The sequence below is a fragment of the Hemicordylus capensis genome, chromosome 2, assembly GCF_027244095.1.
Source record: "Hemicordylus capensis ecotype Gifberg chromosome 2, rHemCap1.1.pri, whole genome shotgun sequence".
Lineage (NCBI taxonomy): Eukaryota > Metazoa > Chordata > Lepidosauria > Squamata > Cordylidae > Hemicordylus > Hemicordylus capensis.
Window position 1 is genome coordinate 223,680,406 of NC_069658.1, and position 18,756 is coordinate 223,699,161.

Here is an 18,756-nt window from a genome sequence, read left to right on the forward strand (position 1 = left end):
TTAGATGTCAGTCTCTCTGAGCAGGTGGAAACAGCTGGGGTCACGAGAGGGGCACTGACAGAGAGACTCCTCAGAGCCCTTCGATAAGGCAGCCGCCTCCTTGGCTGACAGGACGTTGCCCTCAGCTGCAAACTCAGACTCCAGGGGAGTTGAACTGAAGGCTTCCTTTTGCAGGCCGGGAGAGGTCAAAGCAACCTGTGCAGAAATGAGAAAAGTGCAGGACATTCACAGGCACACAAAAGACTGCCCAAGCAATCTGGAGCAAAAAAAACAACCCACACTTTCTTTGTATTTAGCTGGTACCCATGGATCACAGGAACATAGGAAGCTGCCATATACTGAGACAGCCATAGGTCCATCTACCTCAGAATTGTCTACCCAGATTAGCAGCAACTTCTCTAAAGTTACAGGTAGGAATATCTCCCAATCTTATCTGGAGATGCCAGGGAGGAAACTGGGAACCTTATGCATGCAAGTGCTCTTCCCAGAGCAACCCTATCTCCTAAGGGGAATGTCTCACAGTGCTCACACATGTAGTCTCCCATTCAAATGCAAATCAGGGCAGGTCCTGCTTAGGAAAGGGGACAATTCATGCTCACTACAACAAGACCAGCTCTCCTCCCATAGACCAGCTCTCCTCCCAAGATCATTACATGATCAAATGAAATCATTCTGTGTCGCTTGGTGTATATCCAGTTCTCCTGTATCTTGCCTGCTCAGTGGCATATAGCCATTTTTGTAAGTTAATGTTTATTGTTTCACAATATTATGGAACATAGCACTGTTATTTAGGTCTGTTCCTTGGATTAATAAGCTTGATTTGGCACATGTGTGTCAAATTGTTTTATGTTTTGATTGTTTTAATTGTTTTTAAGTTAACCGCCCAGAGACGAAAGTTTGGGTGGTATAGAAGTTTAATGAATGAATGAATGAATGAATGAATGAATACCAGACACCATCTTAGAAGAGGCATTCTTCCATGTGAGGGAATGCCTCTTCTAAGGTGAAAGCTCTCATCCACTAGTCCTGCATGATGATGAATGCATGTCTCATGGCAGGTGCCATCTTAAAAGAGGCATTCCCTCTTTTGTATGACTGAGAATGGGGTGTGCCTCTTCTAGGGTAGCACCTGCCAGCCACTAGCACTGCAGAGTGAATCGTGTATATGTCACAAAAAGCACCATCCTAGAAGAGACACAGGAGAAGTGGAGAATGCCTCTTTTAAAATGCTGTCCGTCACTGGTAGTTTTTGAAAGTAAAATTTAAAATATGGCAAGATTAACTAGGGCTCCTATTAAGCTCAAAGGTGGTTTGATCAATTAATCTAATGATTATTGATTAAAGAAACATTGCTGCTCTAGAATTTAGCTCAAAAGTAAAGTACAAAGTCACTGCAAACCAGAAACAACACTCACCATGCTCTGGTCAGATGTGCCTCTTGCTTCCTAGAGCTGAGTTCCAGGAAAGCCCATTCTGCAACTTTTCAACAGAAGCCTGCTGTGTACAGCACCAACTGGCTAGTGTCTGCAACTCCACAATCCCATTTTAACCCTCCTCAATTCCTGGGGCAGTTAGAAAACCCTTTTACACACAGGTTGTGATTTTAAAATCAAGATTCCACTGAGCATTAAACTGAATACAGGTAAATCTAGTGACGACAACTGGTGCTAAATCTGAATGTGCTAACCATTACCAATCCACTCCCAAATTATCAGAGTGCCCACAGTCCCCTTTTGACTCTGCTCACCTTGCTGAAAGGTTTCTGTGCATCCTCTGGGGCGACCAAGGAGGTCTGCTTCATGACGTCCCACCACAGCACGCCTGGTTGCTTTCCACTCCTTTTAGCAGGACCTGAAATAAACCACAAAAAAATGAGGGAGCAAGTTTATACTTTTCACAAATCCCCAGCTTGCTAAATTTTGGGCTGCCCCTCTCCAGGAAGCTTCTCTTCCTCCTCTTCTCCACTCAGGGGCATAGCTAAGTACTCAGAAGATCTGGACTCCAGCCCACAGCCCCCTTTTGATAATTAAACTCAATCCTGCCAACTGAATGATTACATTTGACTCCTCCCTAAGAGAACCTGGACGAGCCAAATGCTGATCGTAGGAACATATGAAGCTGCCTTATGCTGAGCCCGACCATTGGCCCATTTAGCTCAATAATGTCTACATAGACTGGCAGTGGCTTCTTCAAGGTTAGGAACATAGAAACCTGCCATATACTGAGTCAGACCATAGGTCTATCTAGCTCAGTATTGTCTTCACAGACTGACAGCGGCTTCTCCAAGGTTGGAGGCAGGAATCTCTCTCAGCCCTATCTTGGAGAAGCCAGGGAGGGAACATGAAACCTTCTGCTCTTCCCAGAGTGACTGCTCCATCCCTTGAGGGGAATATCTTGCAGTGCTCACACATCAAGTCCCCCATTAATATGCAACCAGGGCAGACCCTGCTTAGCTATGGGGACAAGTCATGCTTGCTACCACAAGACCAGCGATCCTGTTACAGGCAGGAACCTCTCTCAGCCCTATCTTGGAGATGCCAGGGAGGGAACTTGGGAGCTTCTGCATGCAAGCATGCAGGTGCTCTTCCCAGGGCATCCCCATCCATCTTACAGTGCTCACATGCCGTCTCCCATTCAAATGCACACCTGGGCAGACCCTGTTCAGCAAAGGGGTGATGCATGTTCCCGACCACAAGACCAGCTCTCCTCCCAAGATCGCCTGCCCCCAGTTCAAGAAAGAAGTGGCTGGTGAGATTCAGGGCTCAGAATCATCATCTAATGATGCCCTGTCTCCACTTGAGCTTGTTTTTCCAAAACTGACGGCCCTCCATGTTATGGATGAAGCTGCTTTCCGCTCAGTCAGACCCTGCCAGATGTTTTTCAAGGTCTCCAGCAGAGATGGGTCCTTCCTTGTCTGTTCCCCTTAACTAGGGATGCAAGGACTGGAGGTGGGACCTTGAAAGGAAGTAGGCCATGAGACGGAGAAAAAACCCTCTTGGGGGGATATGAAACTGCTGTGCGGACCCATGTTTTGCAGGCAGATTAATGGGACTGGCCAGTTTTAACACGCAAAGCAACACAGTAACCCTTGAGCCATTCCCTAGCCCCAGTTACCTTTCAGGCAGCTCGCCAGGACCCCGATGATAACCGTGGTCAGTGTTCCCAAGGCACCGTAATAGAGATAAGAAATCGCATAGAAGTCTTCCGCAATGGCAGGTCTGCAAAGGAGGCAGCTTCATAAGGCACACAGGAAATGACTTGCCAAAAGAATCGTAAGAGACATAGATTTTGGGTGGTATATAACTATGTTGAGCCACCAAATGGCGCAGCGGGGAAGCAACCTGCCTGGAGAGCAGGAGGCTGGGGGTTTGAATCCTCGCTGGTGTGTTTCCCAGAATACGGGGAACCCCTATGTCAGGTAGCAGTGATATAGGAAGGTGCTGAAAGGCATCATCTCACACTGTGCAGGAGATGGCAATGGTAAACATGTATTCTACCAAAGACAACCACAGGGCTCTGTGGTTGCCAGGAGTCAACACTGACTCAACGGCACACCCTTTCCTTTTCCTTTATAGAAATATCTTAAATAAATAATCAAACAAAACAATATAAATGGGGGCCTCCATGAGACACATGGGAAATGATGGTGCATCCATCTTTTCACCTCACCAAAAGCCACCCAAATTTATTTATTTGCACATTTCTATCCTGCTCTTCCGCCAAGGAGCCCAGAGTTATGTTTCTCCTCAAAATAACCCTGTGAGGTTGGTTAGGCTGAGAGAGAAAAGTGTCACATTGGATGGTAGGTGTTGGTGGACTGCTATCCTCCCTGGATCCGGTCGGCCCTCCAAACTGGATCCGGTCGGCCCTCCAACACCTACCATCCAATGTGACCGAACTTGAACAGTTCTGTATGGAGGAGTGGGCAAATATTGCTCCATCTAGATGTGCAAGGTTGATAGAGAAGTATCCCAACAGACTCAAGGCTGTTATTAAAGCAAAAGGTGGTTCAACAAAATATTGACATTGGGGGGGTGATCCTTTTTCAATCTCAGTAATTCTTGTTTTTTATTTCTGACACTTTTTCTGGACTGTAATTGTGATGTTTTTCAGTTGGATGTTATAGGTTGCATTGGATAAGTACAGCTGGTGAAGGGAATTTTCTTTGTGTTTTCATTTCAGGATGTAAGGGAACCAGAATTTAAGGCCTATCAAAGGGGGTGATTCTTTCCTATACCCACTGTACATGACACTTTCAAGGCAGCTGTCTTACCAGCCATCTCCAGTGGCTGTCACAACTTCAAAAACTTTATCATCCAGGAGGTGGCTTTGGGGATGGCCACCAAGATGCCTGCTTCTCTCTCTTTCCCTAGAATCTCTCCCATAATCTGCTCCAAGGCTAGAGTCCCTTCACCCACCACACACTTCTCAGGTCTTGCTATTGCTGTCACTGCTGTCCTTCCCCACTAGTGTGGGGCTGACTCGGCTGATAGGGATGTGCGTTTCGTTTCGGATACAAAACGTTTTGTGCACAAAACAGGCCATTTCAGCTGTTTTGTAGCCAAAACAAAACACCCAATGCTCAAAACAGAAAATTTTGTAGCCAAAACAAAACGTCCCTGTTTCGGATACAAAACGTTTTGTTGTTTCAGCTGTTTTGGAACTCCATTTTGCGATCACAAAAAGTCTTTCTCCTTCAGTCTCCATTTTGAGTTTTGACATCTGTTTGAATTTCCAGCCCTTCCAGCCCGCAGATTGGCCAGAGAAAGCATGGGCTGATCTGCTGGCAATTGCTTCCTTATTCCTTTTAAGCAAATTTAAGGGTAAATTTTACCCTCATTGGCTAGTGGGGCAGTGTGCATTTCATTGTTGTTGTTTCACACTGTTGAGTGTAGATCAATTGCATTTTGGGCGGGGGGCGGATGAGGATGTGCATGACCTTTGGAAATCTGCCTGATTTTTTCCAAAGCTTTGCTGTTGTTGATGTGTGATGTTGATGTTATTTGGGGTGGATTTGGGGCAGAAAGGGGGCTTTGGGAGCAGAAGTGTGGTTCAGGTAGTAGTGCCCCAATGGGTGCCTGCTGCCACCCAGTTTCCAAAGGAATTGGGGAAAAGGCTGATATTTAAAGAATTTCTGAAGTTGGCATGTCTTGGGGCAGATTCGGGGCAGAAAGGGGGCCTGAGGGGCAAAACAGTGGGTTCAGTGGCAGTCCCCCCAGGGGTGCCTGCCACAACCCAGATTCCAAAGGAATAGGGCAAAGGGCTGATTTCTTAGGAATTGTTGGAAGTTTACACTTCTTTAAGGTTCCCCCCCCCCCAGGGAATAATGGAGGTTTCTGCAGACCCATAACTCCACCTGGAGGGCGCTGGGGTGGCCGGGAGTGAGTGGTAGTGTAGTGCACACAGTGTGCCAACCGCCCCCATGGTTTGCTAACCCATGGGGTGCTGGGTTCTGTTGTTTCTGAGGTGTTCTGAGTGCAGATTCTCTGGTAGCATATGAGATTTTCAATGACGAACCATGAATCCACTCTCATATGCTACCAGAGTATCTGAATCTACACTCAAAACATCTCAGAAACAACAGAACCCAGTACCCCATGGGTTAGCAACCCATGGGGGTGGTTGGCACCCTATGTGGTCTACACCACCACTCGCTCTGGGGCACCCTGGTGCCCCCCAAGTGCAGTTATGGGGCAGGAATTATGGAGGCCCATCTTTCCCTATTGGGAAGAACTTTACAGACGCGTAAACTCCATTACATCTTTAAAAATCAGCCCTCTGCCCAATTCCTTTGAAATAATTGTGTCAGCTTCCTTGCCCCCACTGGGCACTACCACCCACCCTACTCCTACTCTTCCCTATGGGAAAAATCATATACTTCAAAAATTCACCAAAAATCAGCCCTTTGCCCAATTCCTCTGAAATTTGGGTGGTAGTTTCCACCCATTGGGCACTACCATCCCCACCCACTAGTCATCCCCCCCGGGACCATTTTTTAAATTCCAAAATGTTTCGGATTCGGATTTTGCAATTTCAAACAAAGAACAAAATTGGGGTGTTTCGGATTGGCTGATTTCGAACAAAGAACAAAATGGGGGTGTTTCGGATTCGGGCCAAAAACGAAACAGAAAAAAAACATAACACACAACCCTATCAGCTGAGGTTCTCCAGCTGTAGGTGGACTACAGCTCCTATCATCCACAGTCACAAGTGGCTGGGGATGATGGGATTTACAGTCTGACAACAGCTAGAGTGCTTCAGCCTGCCCCCCCCCCGGGACTAGTATTTCTTTCCCAACCCTGCCCCCCACCACCACAGTCCTTATCTTTCTCTCTCAGTTTCATGCACTTCCTTCTTCTCTCAGAGCCTGGTGAGTCATCCTATTTCTGCTGACAAACCCTGTTCTTCTTCCTCTACTCCCTTTATGTCAGTTTGTGACTGAGAGGAGCTTCTGAGAGGAGTGGAAGCAAGCATGACTTGTTCCTTTGACTATGCAGGGTCTGCCCTGGTTGCATATGAACGGGAGACTTGATGTGTGAGCACTGTCAGATATTCCCCTCAGGGGATGGAGCCGCTCCTGGAAGAGCATCTAGGTTCCAAGTTCCCTCCCTGGCTTCTCTGAGATAGGGCTGAGAGAGATTCCTGCCTGCAACCTTGGAGAAGCCACTGCCAGTCTGGGTAGACAATACTGAGCTAGATGGACCAGTGGTCTGACTCAGTATATGGCAGCTTCCTGTGTTCCTAACAACAAAAAGAGTCCTTTAGCATTTTACTGAGCACATCAAGGGTCCAAAAGACACCCCTGAGGAAAAGAACAGCCTAATCTTGGGACTTCTACCAGTGGTGAGGATGCAGACATGAGGGCAAGAGGGCACCTTCAGTCTCTTACTTTCTCTTCATGTCCAGTTTACTTTCCCTCATTGTCTCTATCTTTTTCTCCACTCTTACCTCTCTGGGAGTTCTGAGAAGTTCTGCGGGGGCAACGGCCCAAACACAATGGTGCTATTGGCTCCTGCAGAGGCGTTGTAGAGGGGGCAGAAGTTTCCATAGGATGGGAGCACACCCATGGTGGCATCACTGGGTGGGTATATGGTGCCTCCCACGGCTATCCAGAAGGAGAGGGCAACTCCGACCCCAAGGCCACAGAACACACCCTGGAATGGATCAAGGGGCAGAGATACACACTGAATGGAACGGATGGATTGGGAATAGGACCCTAGCTCTGTGGTGGAGCATCTGCTTTGCATGCAGAAGGCCCCAGGTTCAATTCCTGGCAGCATCTCCAGGTAGGACAGGCAGAGACTCCTGCCTGAAACCTTGGAGAACCTCTGCCAGTCAGTGCAGACAATCCTGAGTTTAGAGGGACCAAGGGTCTGACTCAGCATAAGGCAGATCCCTTTGTTCCGAAGAGTCTGATCTGGTAGAAAACAGCTGCCTGTGTTCATAGAGTGGGGAGGGACCATAGCACAAGGGTGGAGCATCCAGTGGATGGGGCCATAGCACAGCGGCACAGCAATCTGCTTTGCATGCAGAAGGCCTGGGCTCAGTTCCTAGCAGCATCTCCAGGTGGGGCTGCGAAACACCCCTGACCCTTAGATCCTAAAGAGCTGTTGCCAGTAGACAATACTGAGCTACATGGACCAAGGGTACGACTCTGTAGAAGAAAGCTTCCTATGTTCCTATGAGTATGAGGAAGTAGAAGGCAGCTGCCTATGTTCAAAGGGTGTGGAGCAGGCCTGCTCAACTTACGCTCCCCCCCCAGCTGTTTTTGGACTACAACTCCCATAATCCCCAGCCACAGTGGCCCATAGCCAGGGATTCTGGGAATTGTAAGCCAACATCTGCAGGAAGGCTGAAGTTGAGCAGCCCTGGTGTGGAGGGTTCACAACACAAGAGTAGAGCATTGGAGATGGGGCCATAGCAGAGGGTGGGACCATAGCTCAGTGGGCCTGATAGGGCTGGAAAAGGCTCCTGCCTGAAATCTTGGAGAGCCAATGCCAGTCGGAATAGTCAATACTGAGCTAGATGGACCAATGAGCTGACTCAATATAAGGCAGTTTCCTATGTTCCTGGATGGAGTGACTTACCACTGTGTTGCAAGCAGGTATGAACATCCCCAAGATGAATGCTCCCAGAAGGGGCCCACTGATAACACCCATGACAGTGAAGGAACCCTAGGAAGAAACAGAAAAGTTCACACAGACGGACAAGGAAGAGAAAGAAATGAACAGACGACGGTGTTTAATAGATGGCAGCATTGACTGAGTCCTAGCTAACCAAGCATCAGCTTCCAGAGTCTCTCATTTTTATGTACAATTCTAAAATTACAATTTATGAAAAAGAAAATAACTTGGTGGAAATGCAGCCCCTGCTATTAAAGCATCAACCTCCTTAGAGTCCAATCATAAAGTCCACAAAGAAATGCACAAGACTGTCATCTAAGACTTATATGTCATGATTAGGCTTCAAAGGTAACAGAAAATATTCAAAAAAACTTTGACAGAATTGGTTACAGATTTGTATATAATGCTGTCTATAGACAATTCGTATATAATGCTATCGATAGAGAGGGAAGCAGTTGGACCTCCCTGGGAAGGGAATTCACAGTTGTGAAGCTCCCACCGAGAAGACCCTGTCTTTGACATCCACCAATACAATTTCTGTTAAGGATGGGCCAGAGAAAGAGACAAAGCTTAAGACCTAGGTAGGGTCTTATGGGAGAAGGCAGTCCTTAAGCTTGCCTAGACGTCCCCCTGAATTCCATAATTTGGGGGGCAAGTCCAGTACAGGTTAGCAAAAACAAACATGCAAATCTAACTTGGGATTCAGAACTTGACTTATTTTTAAAAACCAATCTTTCCTTCATTTTCCAATTTAAATGACTATTACAATATCCCACTAAAACAAGATAAATTATTCAACATACACACACAAACACACACACACACACACACAAATATGTAAATAAGTATACTTGCCTAAACACACATAAGGTTCAGCACATAGTTAATATCAAAAAGGTTTCAATAACCAATTTCTCCTATCCTCTCCACAGAATAAAGACAGACAAGCCAGCCCCCTCACAGAGCATCTGTGCGTTTTTTGGGGCCAGCAACCTCTCTCCCCATTGCCCCAGTCTCCGGCCGGGCCGCCGCTGCCTCCTCGCCTTGCCTCCGCACTGGGCCGGATCCGCTGCCTCTCTCCCCCCGCCCCAGTCTCCAGCCTGGCCGAGTGCCGCCACCGTGGCCAGGCCTGCCGCCGCCTGGCATTCGTGCCCGCCGCCGCCCAGCCAGGCAATTCTCCTGCCACCCACTGCCGGCTTGGCCCGCCGCCGTGGCCTGGCCCACTACTGCCGCCGCGGGTCGCAGCCTGGCCTACTACTGCCACCACGCATGGCCGCCACCTTGCCTCAGCGGCCACCCGGCCAGCCAATTCTCCTGGGTGTGCCTTAGCCAATCAGGCACCTCCACCAGCCAGCCGATCAGCTGGGCTGCCGGGACGCATTTTCCCTGGGCACACCCAGGAGAATTATATAGAGAGATGTTATCCATTCTGGACTGTATGAAGTTTTAGAAAGGGAATCCATCTATCCAAGAAATAGCACTTACAGTTCATATTCAGTTAGGTTCTGATTTCTGATTATCACTTATCAGGGCTATTCTTAAGAAAATCCTAGCCCGATTTTTGTGATCGTAAGAACCACCGGGCTTGCAGCCGAGCCCGGCGGTTCTGGAGCGGCTAACCCGCTCCGGTAACCCTCCCCTTAGCCCGGGCTTGCGGAGCAAGCGCTCCGCAAACCCGGGCTATCTGCTCGTGAGTAGCCACAGTGCCGTGGCTACTTGCGAGTAGACTCCTGTCCAGGAAGCTCACGCAGGGCATACTGGGGCTTCCGGGGGCCATGCAGCCCCCGAGCTCCCCAGCCCCCGCCGGCTCCGTCTCGGAGCCGACCATCGTGTGCGCGGCTGATCTGGCCGCCAGGGCTCCCTCCCCGCTTAGCCCGCTCTTCCCGCTAACTTCCCAAAAATGGGTCTCACGGATCGTGAGACCCGGTCCATCATGAATCAAGATTCCAAATTTGTTTGAAACTGATTTCCAGTGTTTAGCAGCTTAGTTGCAATTGAACCTGTTCTCATGACCACAGAGTAAGAAGGGGTTAACCCAGGAATCTGTGGACATCTAGGGAACTGGAAGGGCTCCCAGTCCAGCAGCTCTGAACCCCAGAAGCCCAGATACGCTGATGTATAGCCTGAACCACAGTGACGCCATTTGCTTTTAGGATCATGTATGTAGCACACAAAGAGTGGGGCGGGGCTGTGGAGTATTATTTTATCAGGAGCTGTTCTCTCTCTTTGCTGTAATGGCCATGCAAGCAGGGAACAAGCATAATAAGGCTTAGGCATACGCTTAAGATGGTTAGTGGAGGAATACTGACTGTGAAGATGGGGGGTGGGGGCTGAGGGGGATAGGAAAGCTATTTCTTCTGTCTTATCTACTCTGTTGGGAGACTGAGCTCATCTTTTCTTGAGAAACGATCTTATTTCTTATCTTCGCTGTATAAATACGCTGCCGCGTCACAGAGCAGGCGTTCTGGAGTTTGAGCACAAGCTGGCCAGAACCTTTGCTTACCATGGAGCAAATTTTAAAAAGCCTTTTTAAACCTTTCTCATCTAGTGAAGTCTTTGGCTCGCTGACCCAGAAAAGAACCACATTTGGGATGGTACATCAATGCTATTCAAGTTAAAAGTGAGGCAGGAGGGAAAAGGAGCCCATCCTAACTTTTTGGAGGCAGGGCGGGGGGTGGGGTTATGAGCTGCTGAGTAGTTTTCAATTGCTCCCAGGGAGCCAGCGGCCATGTTTACCACAGAGTCCTGTGGCTTGCAGGGCCAGGGAGAGGAGAGCTGCTGCAGTATTGAGGGCTACTTCCCCACTTTTCCTGCAGAGCATTGTGGTAAATGTGGAGGCTTCAGCTCTCAATTTCAGCAATAGAGAATGTCGCTGCAGCGTTTGCATGGGTAGATGAGCTGCAGAGCCCAAAGGAAGCCCTGGTTGCCTGGGATTCAAAAGGTAAGAGCGTGCCTTCCCTCCAGCCCACCCCCATATGGTTGCCAGAACAAGCCCATTGCACACCAGCCCAATCACTTAAATAAGGCACTAGAACTGTTATCACGATCCTCAATAGGGTACAACAAACATCCTCCTCAAGATCAGGAGCTGTGTGCGCTCCCATTTTGTGATGGTCTGTGAGTTAAAAGCAAAGTAGGAAGGGGAGGAAGTGATCATGTGTAAGGCTTGTGGTGGGTAGACGGGCTCTCTCCTACCAAGCAGCGGAACCAGCTGTTTAATGAGGTAGGAGGGAAAGACCTCGTACCCAGCGGGAGGCTAGCAGATGATCACGTTCCCCGTCTCCTACCTTGTTTTTTACTCACAGATTATCACAAAATGGGAGTGCACACATTTCCTGAATTTTGATAGGATACATCTCCTAACCTAGTGAGTATCGTGAAAACAGCCCTACTGACTGATAGCCAGACTTAATTACTCCTGAGTAGTAGTCCTATTTAAATTAAGTAGTCCTTTAGAGTAACTCTTGAGTAGTAACATTCAGTAAGTTAGTGGATGCCAGTTACTAACATTAAAACATAAGAACGGCCCTGATAGATCAGGCCCAAGGCCCATCTAGTCCAGCATCTTGTTTCACACAGTGGCCCACCAGAGGCCGCTGGGGAGCCCTCAGGCAAGAGGTGAGGGCAGACCCTCTCTCCTGCTGTTACTCTCCTGCAACTGGTATTTAGAGGCATCCTGCCTTGGAGGCTAGTGGTGGCATATAACCCTCAGACTGGTAGCCATTGTCCTCCATAAATTTATCTAAACCCCTCTTAAAGCCATCCAAACTACTGGCCATCACCACATCAGGTGGTGAAAAACATATCTGAACATTTAAAACCTTATTAAAACTGAACAAGGTTTGGACCACCAGAAGATTCTTTTAACAGCTGCAAAGACAGATCATGTTTTATACACACACACACAACACACACACACGTGCATTCATGCTCTTATGAAGAACGAACAAATTCACTCTGGAAAAGGACAAATTCACTCTGGTCTAGCAAGTGTGGAGTCAGAGTCAGGTTAGGAATTGTGTCCGGTAAGGCTGAGACCTGGGATTCCCCTCCCGCCTTCTGCCTTCCAGTCCAGATTACTTTGCTGCTGCCCCTAGCATGGAAGAGGATTACCTGCAGCACTCCACCTCCGAGTAATGAGGACAAGGCCGCAACCGTGATACATGATGTGCCGTAGATCAGTGCTAGAAGAAGAAATTATTTGTTAGATAGGACACATTTCCTCTCCATCAGACTCTGGCCTGGTTCACACAACTGTCTGAATCTAGGTTTAATGTGGGTTACTGACATTAACATGGTTGTATGAACCACACCAAGGTGGGAATTCCAGCTTCATCTCAGACCATAAATCACTGTGCATTCACACAGTCACACTAATGTTGGTAAGCCACATTAAACCTGAGCCTAATTCCAACATTTTTGTGAAGAGATGATGTTCTCAGGTTCAGCTTCTCAAATGGGGCCACAAGTCACACCCCAGCCCCCTCTCTCCCCAGTCGCCTCTTCAGATGAGTGCCACTGTAAGCAAGACTGGTGGATTGAGGAGGTGAGTGACGGGGTGGGGACGGGACTGCCGGTCCTGTTTGAGCTGCTGTACCCAAGTATAGCATCTCTTTGCAATAACATCTGAATTAGGCTCTAGATTTGAATGACTGTGTGAACTGGGCCTCCTTGCTTCAGGCAGAAGGCAAGCAACATGTTTGGGTCTCTTTGTTTTCAGTCAGTACTGTCATTTTCCCGCGACCATTTACACTGCTGCTGCTGCTGCTGCTGCTGCTGCTGCTGCTGCTACTACTACTACTACATACTGCTTTTCAACAAAAGCTGTCAAAGCAGTTAACTTTGAAAATAATAAATACACCATGGTTCCCTGTCCCAACTAGGCTCACAATAACAACAGTAACAACACAAGATAGACACCGTGGCTATTCTCACAACCCCCCTAGCCCAGGCTAGAGCATCCTAACCTGGGCTAGGTAGCTTGTGTGGAATGCTGGGATCCATACGGGTCCTAGCACTCCCACCCAGCCTAACCCCACTCCTAAGCCCAGCTCTTAACCGAGGTTAAGCGAGCAAGCACTCCTTTAACCCAGCTGCTGGACATTTGTATCTCCTCAATTCCATGGACACAGAGATGGGCTCCTAGAGTGCCCCTCTGATGGGAGAATCCCCCAAGCCACTGTGCTCATCGCGCGGTGCCTTGTGGGATACACGGAGGCCAGGGAAACGGGTCCCAGCCTTGTTGCTCCGTGCTGCTCTTGGCAGTGCAGGTCATGTGGGTGTGCGGCTTGCACTCTGAAAGGATCAAGAGGGATTGTCTGGGGGGGAGGTAGGTTGAACCCTGCCTTCCCCTTTGCCCACTCGCCTGCCTGCAAGATCATGTGAATAGCCCCACCAGCAACAGCCCCTGAAGTGCTAGGGTTATTATTATTATTATTTTATCATTATTATTATTATTATTTTACATTTTATATCCTGCTCTTCCTCCAAGGAGCCCAGAGTGGTGTACTACATACTTGAGTTTCTCTTTCACAACAACCCTGTGAAGTAGGTTAGGCTGAGAGAGAAGTGACTGGCCCAGAGTCACCCAGCTAGTTTCATGGCTGAATGGGGATTTGAACTCGGGTCTCCCCGGTCCTAGTCCAGCACTCTAACCACTAAGGGACAGTTGCTCTCCCACTGCTAAATATAACAGAGTTACCACTTTAAGGGGGCCTCCTTTTAATTACCAGCATTGGGGAGGGGGACTACTTTCCCGGCGTTTGGGGAATAGTTACAATACATGCATGGTGCAGATCTCATGGCCTCAATGTGCATTTCTTACACTGCAAACATTAAATTGACAACAAAACACACACCTATATAGCTCCCCACACGGCCATGTAAAAGAGGCATCTTTGCAAAGCAGGGGAAACTGGATTCTCTCCGTGTGGCATTGGCCATTCTGGGCCATCACATGTTTTCCTGGTGCTCTCTTGTCATCTGCTCAGCCAGGCTTCTCAAACTTGGGTCCCCAGATGTAGCTGAGCTACAGCTCTTGGTGTCCAACGACATCTGGGGACCCAAATCTGAGAACCCCCCTCTGCCATACTTCTCAGTGAGGCTCTCCTGGCACCATCACTCCATTCTTTCAGATGCCAGGGGAAGCCTTTTCTGTTCCCCCAGGGCTTTTAAGAGGGTTCTAAAGAAGTTTTAAAAAATATGTTTGTGTTTTATGCCAGTCTTTTGTTTTGTTGTAATGTGCTTTTAATTGTATATTTTGTTCCTTGGTTGTTTGACTTTGTGAGCCACTGTGGGCCTGTGGACTTTGGGAAAGAGGGGAGACACGCCAGCAAGAGAGAGAGAGAGCAGAGTCCTTTAAAACCTGAAAGAGACAGACCAAGTATTCCCAGGAGGGGCGCTACTGTGGGCACACTCCTGAAGGATGGGGTGCAGGGGCGTAGGGAGCTTGGCAGGGGCCGGGGGACAAAGTCCAATCAGCAGCTCCCCTGCCTAGTGGGTGTTCCTTGATGTGTGCAAAGCACACCCCAATCACTGACATTCAATGCAGGGCGGGGGGCAATGCCGGGTGGAGAGGGGATAGTCCATCCCTCTCCAGCCAATGTTTCACACTGGTCTCTCATACAGAGCTCTCTATATAAGGAAGCCAGCTCACTATCAAGGGAGAGAGCAGGAAGGGAGGCTGTACAGGGATTCTTTCCCCCCAAAGGGCCTCCAAACCGGTTCCGTGCACATCCCTAGTATACAAACAAGCACACTTTATAACCTCTGTATAAAGGAGAGTGGACACTAACTCTGCACTGTGAGATGACAATAAAGAAGGATACCAGAGCTGTAAGTATTGCTTTTACCTTTGGGGTTTTTTTGCCATATGTCGCCTGCATCTAGGGTTGTGCGTTTTGTTTTTCTGTTTTGTTTTTGGCCCGAATCCGAAATACGCCCGTTTTGTTCTTTGTTTGAAACCAGCCAATCCGAAACACCCCAATTTTGTTCTTTGTTCAAAATTGCAAAATCTGAATCTGAAACGTTTTGGATTTTAAAAAATGGCCCCCAGGGAAAAACCCCAGGGTGGGGTGGTAGTGCCCAAGGGGTTTAAACTACCACCCAAATTTCAGAGGAATTGGGCAAAGGGCTGGGTTTGGGTGAATTTTTGAAGTATAGGATTTTTCCCTTAGGGAAGAATGGAGGTTTCAGCAAAAGTATAGCTTCATGTTGGGGGGAAAGGGGTGGCCCAGAGCAGAGTAGGGTGGGTGTTAGTGCCCAGTGGGGGCAAGGAAGCTACCAGAATTATTTCAAAGGAATTGGGCAGAAGGCTGATTTTTAAAGATGTAATGGAGTTTGCGTGTCTGTAAAGTTCTTCCCCATAGGGAATGATGGATCTCCATAATTCCTGCCCCATAACTGCACTTGGGGGGCACCAGGGTGCCCCAGAGCGAGTGGTGGTGTAGAACAAATAGGGTGCCAACCACCCCCATGGGTTGCTAACCCATGGGGTACTGGGTTCTGTTGTCTCTGAGATGTTTTGAGTGTAGATTCAGATTCTCTGGTAGCATATGAGAGTGGATTCATGGTTTGTCATTGAAAATCTCATATGCTACCAGAGAATCTACACTCAGAACACTTCAGAAACAACAGAACCCAGCACCCCATGGGTTAGCAATGCATGGGGGCAGTTGGCACCCTATGTGCACTACACCGCCACTCACTCCTGGCCACCCCAGTGCCCTCCAGGTGGAGCTATGGGTCTGCAGAAACCTCCATTATTCCTGGGGGGGGGGACCTTAAAGAAGTGTAAACTTCCAACAATTCCTAAGAAATCAGCCCTTTGCCCTATTCCTTTGGAATCTGGGTTGTGGCAGGCACCCCTGGGGGCACTGCCACCCAACCCACTGTTTTGCCCCTCAGGCCCCCTTTCTGCCCCAAAGACATGTCAACTTCAGAAATTCTTTAAAAATCAGCCCTTTTCCCAATTCCTTTGGGATCTGGGTGGCAGCAGGCACCCATTGGGGCACTACCACCTGAACCACTCTTCTGCCCCCAAAGCCCCCTTTCTGCCCCAAATCCACCCCAAATAACATCAGCATCACACATTAACAACAGCAGAGCTTTGGAAAAAGTCAGGCAGATTTCCAAAGGTCATGCACATCCACATCCCCCCACCCACCCAAAATGCAATTGATCTACACACAACAGTGTGAAACAACAACAATGAAATGCACACTGCCCCACTGGCCAATGAGGGTAAAATTTACCCTTAAATTTGCTTAAAAGGAATAAGGAGGCAATTGCCAGCAGATCAGCCCATGCTTTCGCTTTCCAATCTGCGGGCTGGAAGGGCTGAAAATTCAAACAGAAGTCAAAACTCAAAATGGAGACTGAAGGAGAAAGACTTTTTGCGCTTGCAAAATGGAGTTCCAAAACAGCCGAAACAACAAAACATTTTGTATCCGAAACAGGGACGTTTTGTTTTGGCTACAAAATTTTCTGTTTTGAGAATTGGGTGTTTTGTTTTGGCTACAAAACAGCCGAAACGGCCTGTTTTGTGCACAAAACGTTTTGTATCCGAAACGAAACACACATCCCTACCTGCATCCCATCCTAGCCCATTTGATGCTGAACTGTCTTCCTAGGAAGTGGCAAACCTGAGAGCCACCCAGAGAACAATTGTTATGGTGCTACCAAATATGACGTTATCTATCTGTAGGCTCTCTCTGCCCCCAGTCTCCCCAAATCCAGCCCCACTCCCAACCTTAAAAGAGCCCCACTTCCTCTACTCACAGAGCCCTTTGGAGATGAGTGTAAGTTTCCGTGGCGGCAAGCGTGGCATGTAAGGCTTGATGAGGTCTTCCACCGTGACCGCAGCCATGGCATTGATGCTGGTGGATGCTGTGCTGCAGAGCAAAGAGGTCCAGGATTAGAAATGTATTGGCAGGAGGAGACATTTGTGGGGCCATTCCGGAAAGGCCGTACCTATCTTCTTTCAGATGATGATACTGTTTAGCAGCACCAATGTTTTCCTGTAGAAACTCTTGTGTATGTTCTCTCTTTTGTCCCTAAAGATTGCTACCAGAATATATACGTCTTTCTAGGGATGTGCATGAATTGAATTTTCAGATTCAATTCAAATTCGAATCAAATCTGGCCAATTTGATTTGAATTCAAATAGGATTGGCCCAGAACAGGATGATTCAAATCGATTTGAATCTGAATCTATTTTATCTATTTTGGTACCTTTTAAAAACCAATCAGGGTGCCTGAATGGTTTTTAAAAAGGCACCAAAATGTCCCTCAATGGTCATTGAATTGATTAAAATAAATTCAAATTCAAATCTGGCCTGTTCTGTTCGAATTTGAATCAAATTACCCTTTTAGGGGTGATTCAATTCAAATGAATCATTCGAATCAGCCAGATTATAGTCGAATCAATTCGTACATCCCCACATCCTTCTTTAGGGGATAGAGTTGTAGCTCAGTGGTAGGGACCCTGCTTTGTATGCAGAAGGCCCCAAATATAAACCTTGGCAAAATCTCCAGGGAGAGCTGAAAAAGCCCCTGAGCCTGAAACCCCCAAGAGCTGCTGCCAGGCAGAGAAGTCCTGATCGAGATGGTTTAAAGGTCTGACTCAGTAGAAGGCAGCTTCATATGGTGGGGCACTTGCTCTTCCTGGAGATAGTCCTAGGTTCAGTCTCTGGTAGCATCTCCTAGGGGTGTGCAATTCGGATTTTTGGTGTTTCGATTTGGATCTGAATCGAAATGTCCCAATTTGTTTTTGGGTCCGAATCTGAGCCATCCAAATCACCCCAGATTCAATTCAGATCCGAATTAATCCGAATCTGAATTGATTTGGATTTAAAAAAATTGGTCCCAGGGCCAAAAGAGTGAGGTGGGGTGGTAGTGCCTAATGGGTGGTGGCTACCACCGAAATTGCAGAGAAAGGGGCCACCCCAGCACCTCCCAAGTGCAGTTATGGGGCTGCTGAAACCTATATGATTCCCTATGGAGAAAAACCTTAAAGAGATGCGTAAAAGTCAACAAATCACCAAAAATCAGCCCTCTGCCCAAATCCTTTGAAAAAATTCTGGTAGCTTCCTTGCCCCCCTTGGGCACTACCACCAACCCCACACCGCTATAGGCCACCCCTTTCCCCCTGACATGAAGCGATACACCTCCATTATACCTTATGGGGGGAATCCTTAAAAACGCATAAACTTCAACAATTCACCAAAAATCAGCCCTTTGCCCAATCCCCCTGCAATTTGGGTGGTAGCCTCCAGCCATAAGGTACTACCACCCCACCCCACTCTTCCACCCCAAATCCCACTTTATGCCCCAAATCTGCCCCAAAGGCACTAAAACTTAAACAATTCACCCAAAATCAGCCCCTTGCCCAATTCCTCTGCAATTTGGGTGGTAGCCTCTACCCATTAGGCACTTAACTTAAACTGAGTAGTACCCCACTGCCTTGCGGGTTGGAGTGGGGTGTAGTTGGCACATGGCAGTTGTCAGTTGGCGCTTTCAAAAAGACAGTCAAAATGAACAGACGAAATGAAGGTGTGTAATGAATCCTCATAAGGATTCATTGAGTGAAAGTTATTATACACCAAACAATCCAAACACTTGAAAAATAGTGACC

At 48.0% G+C, this 18,756-nt stretch overlaps 1 protein-coding gene across 1 annotated transcript in view; it reads right to left on the reverse strand.

Moving 5' to 3' along the window:
* SLC5A5 (solute carrier family 5 member 5) overlaps nucleotides 1-18,756 on the reverse strand; it is a 47,970-nt gene continuing 29,214 nt past the window's right edge. Inside the window, exons 9-15 of the mRNA XM_053293228.1 lie at nucleotides 16,902-17,014; nucleotides 12,237-12,307; nucleotides 8,088-8,174; nucleotides 6,949-7,154; nucleotides 3,115-3,218; nucleotides 1,748-1,851; nucleotides 1-195 (exon numbers count right to left, since the gene is read on the reverse strand). Of these exons, the coding sequence (XP_053149203.1) occupies nucleotides 1-195; nucleotides 1,748-1,851; nucleotides 3,115-3,218; nucleotides 6,949-7,154; nucleotides 8,088-8,174; nucleotides 12,237-12,307; nucleotides 16,902-17,014 (880 nt within the window). The remainder of the gene's footprint in view (nucleotides 196-1,747; nucleotides 1,852-3,114; nucleotides 3,219-6,948; nucleotides 7,155-8,087; nucleotides 8,175-12,236; nucleotides 12,308-16,901; nucleotides 17,015-18,756) is intronic.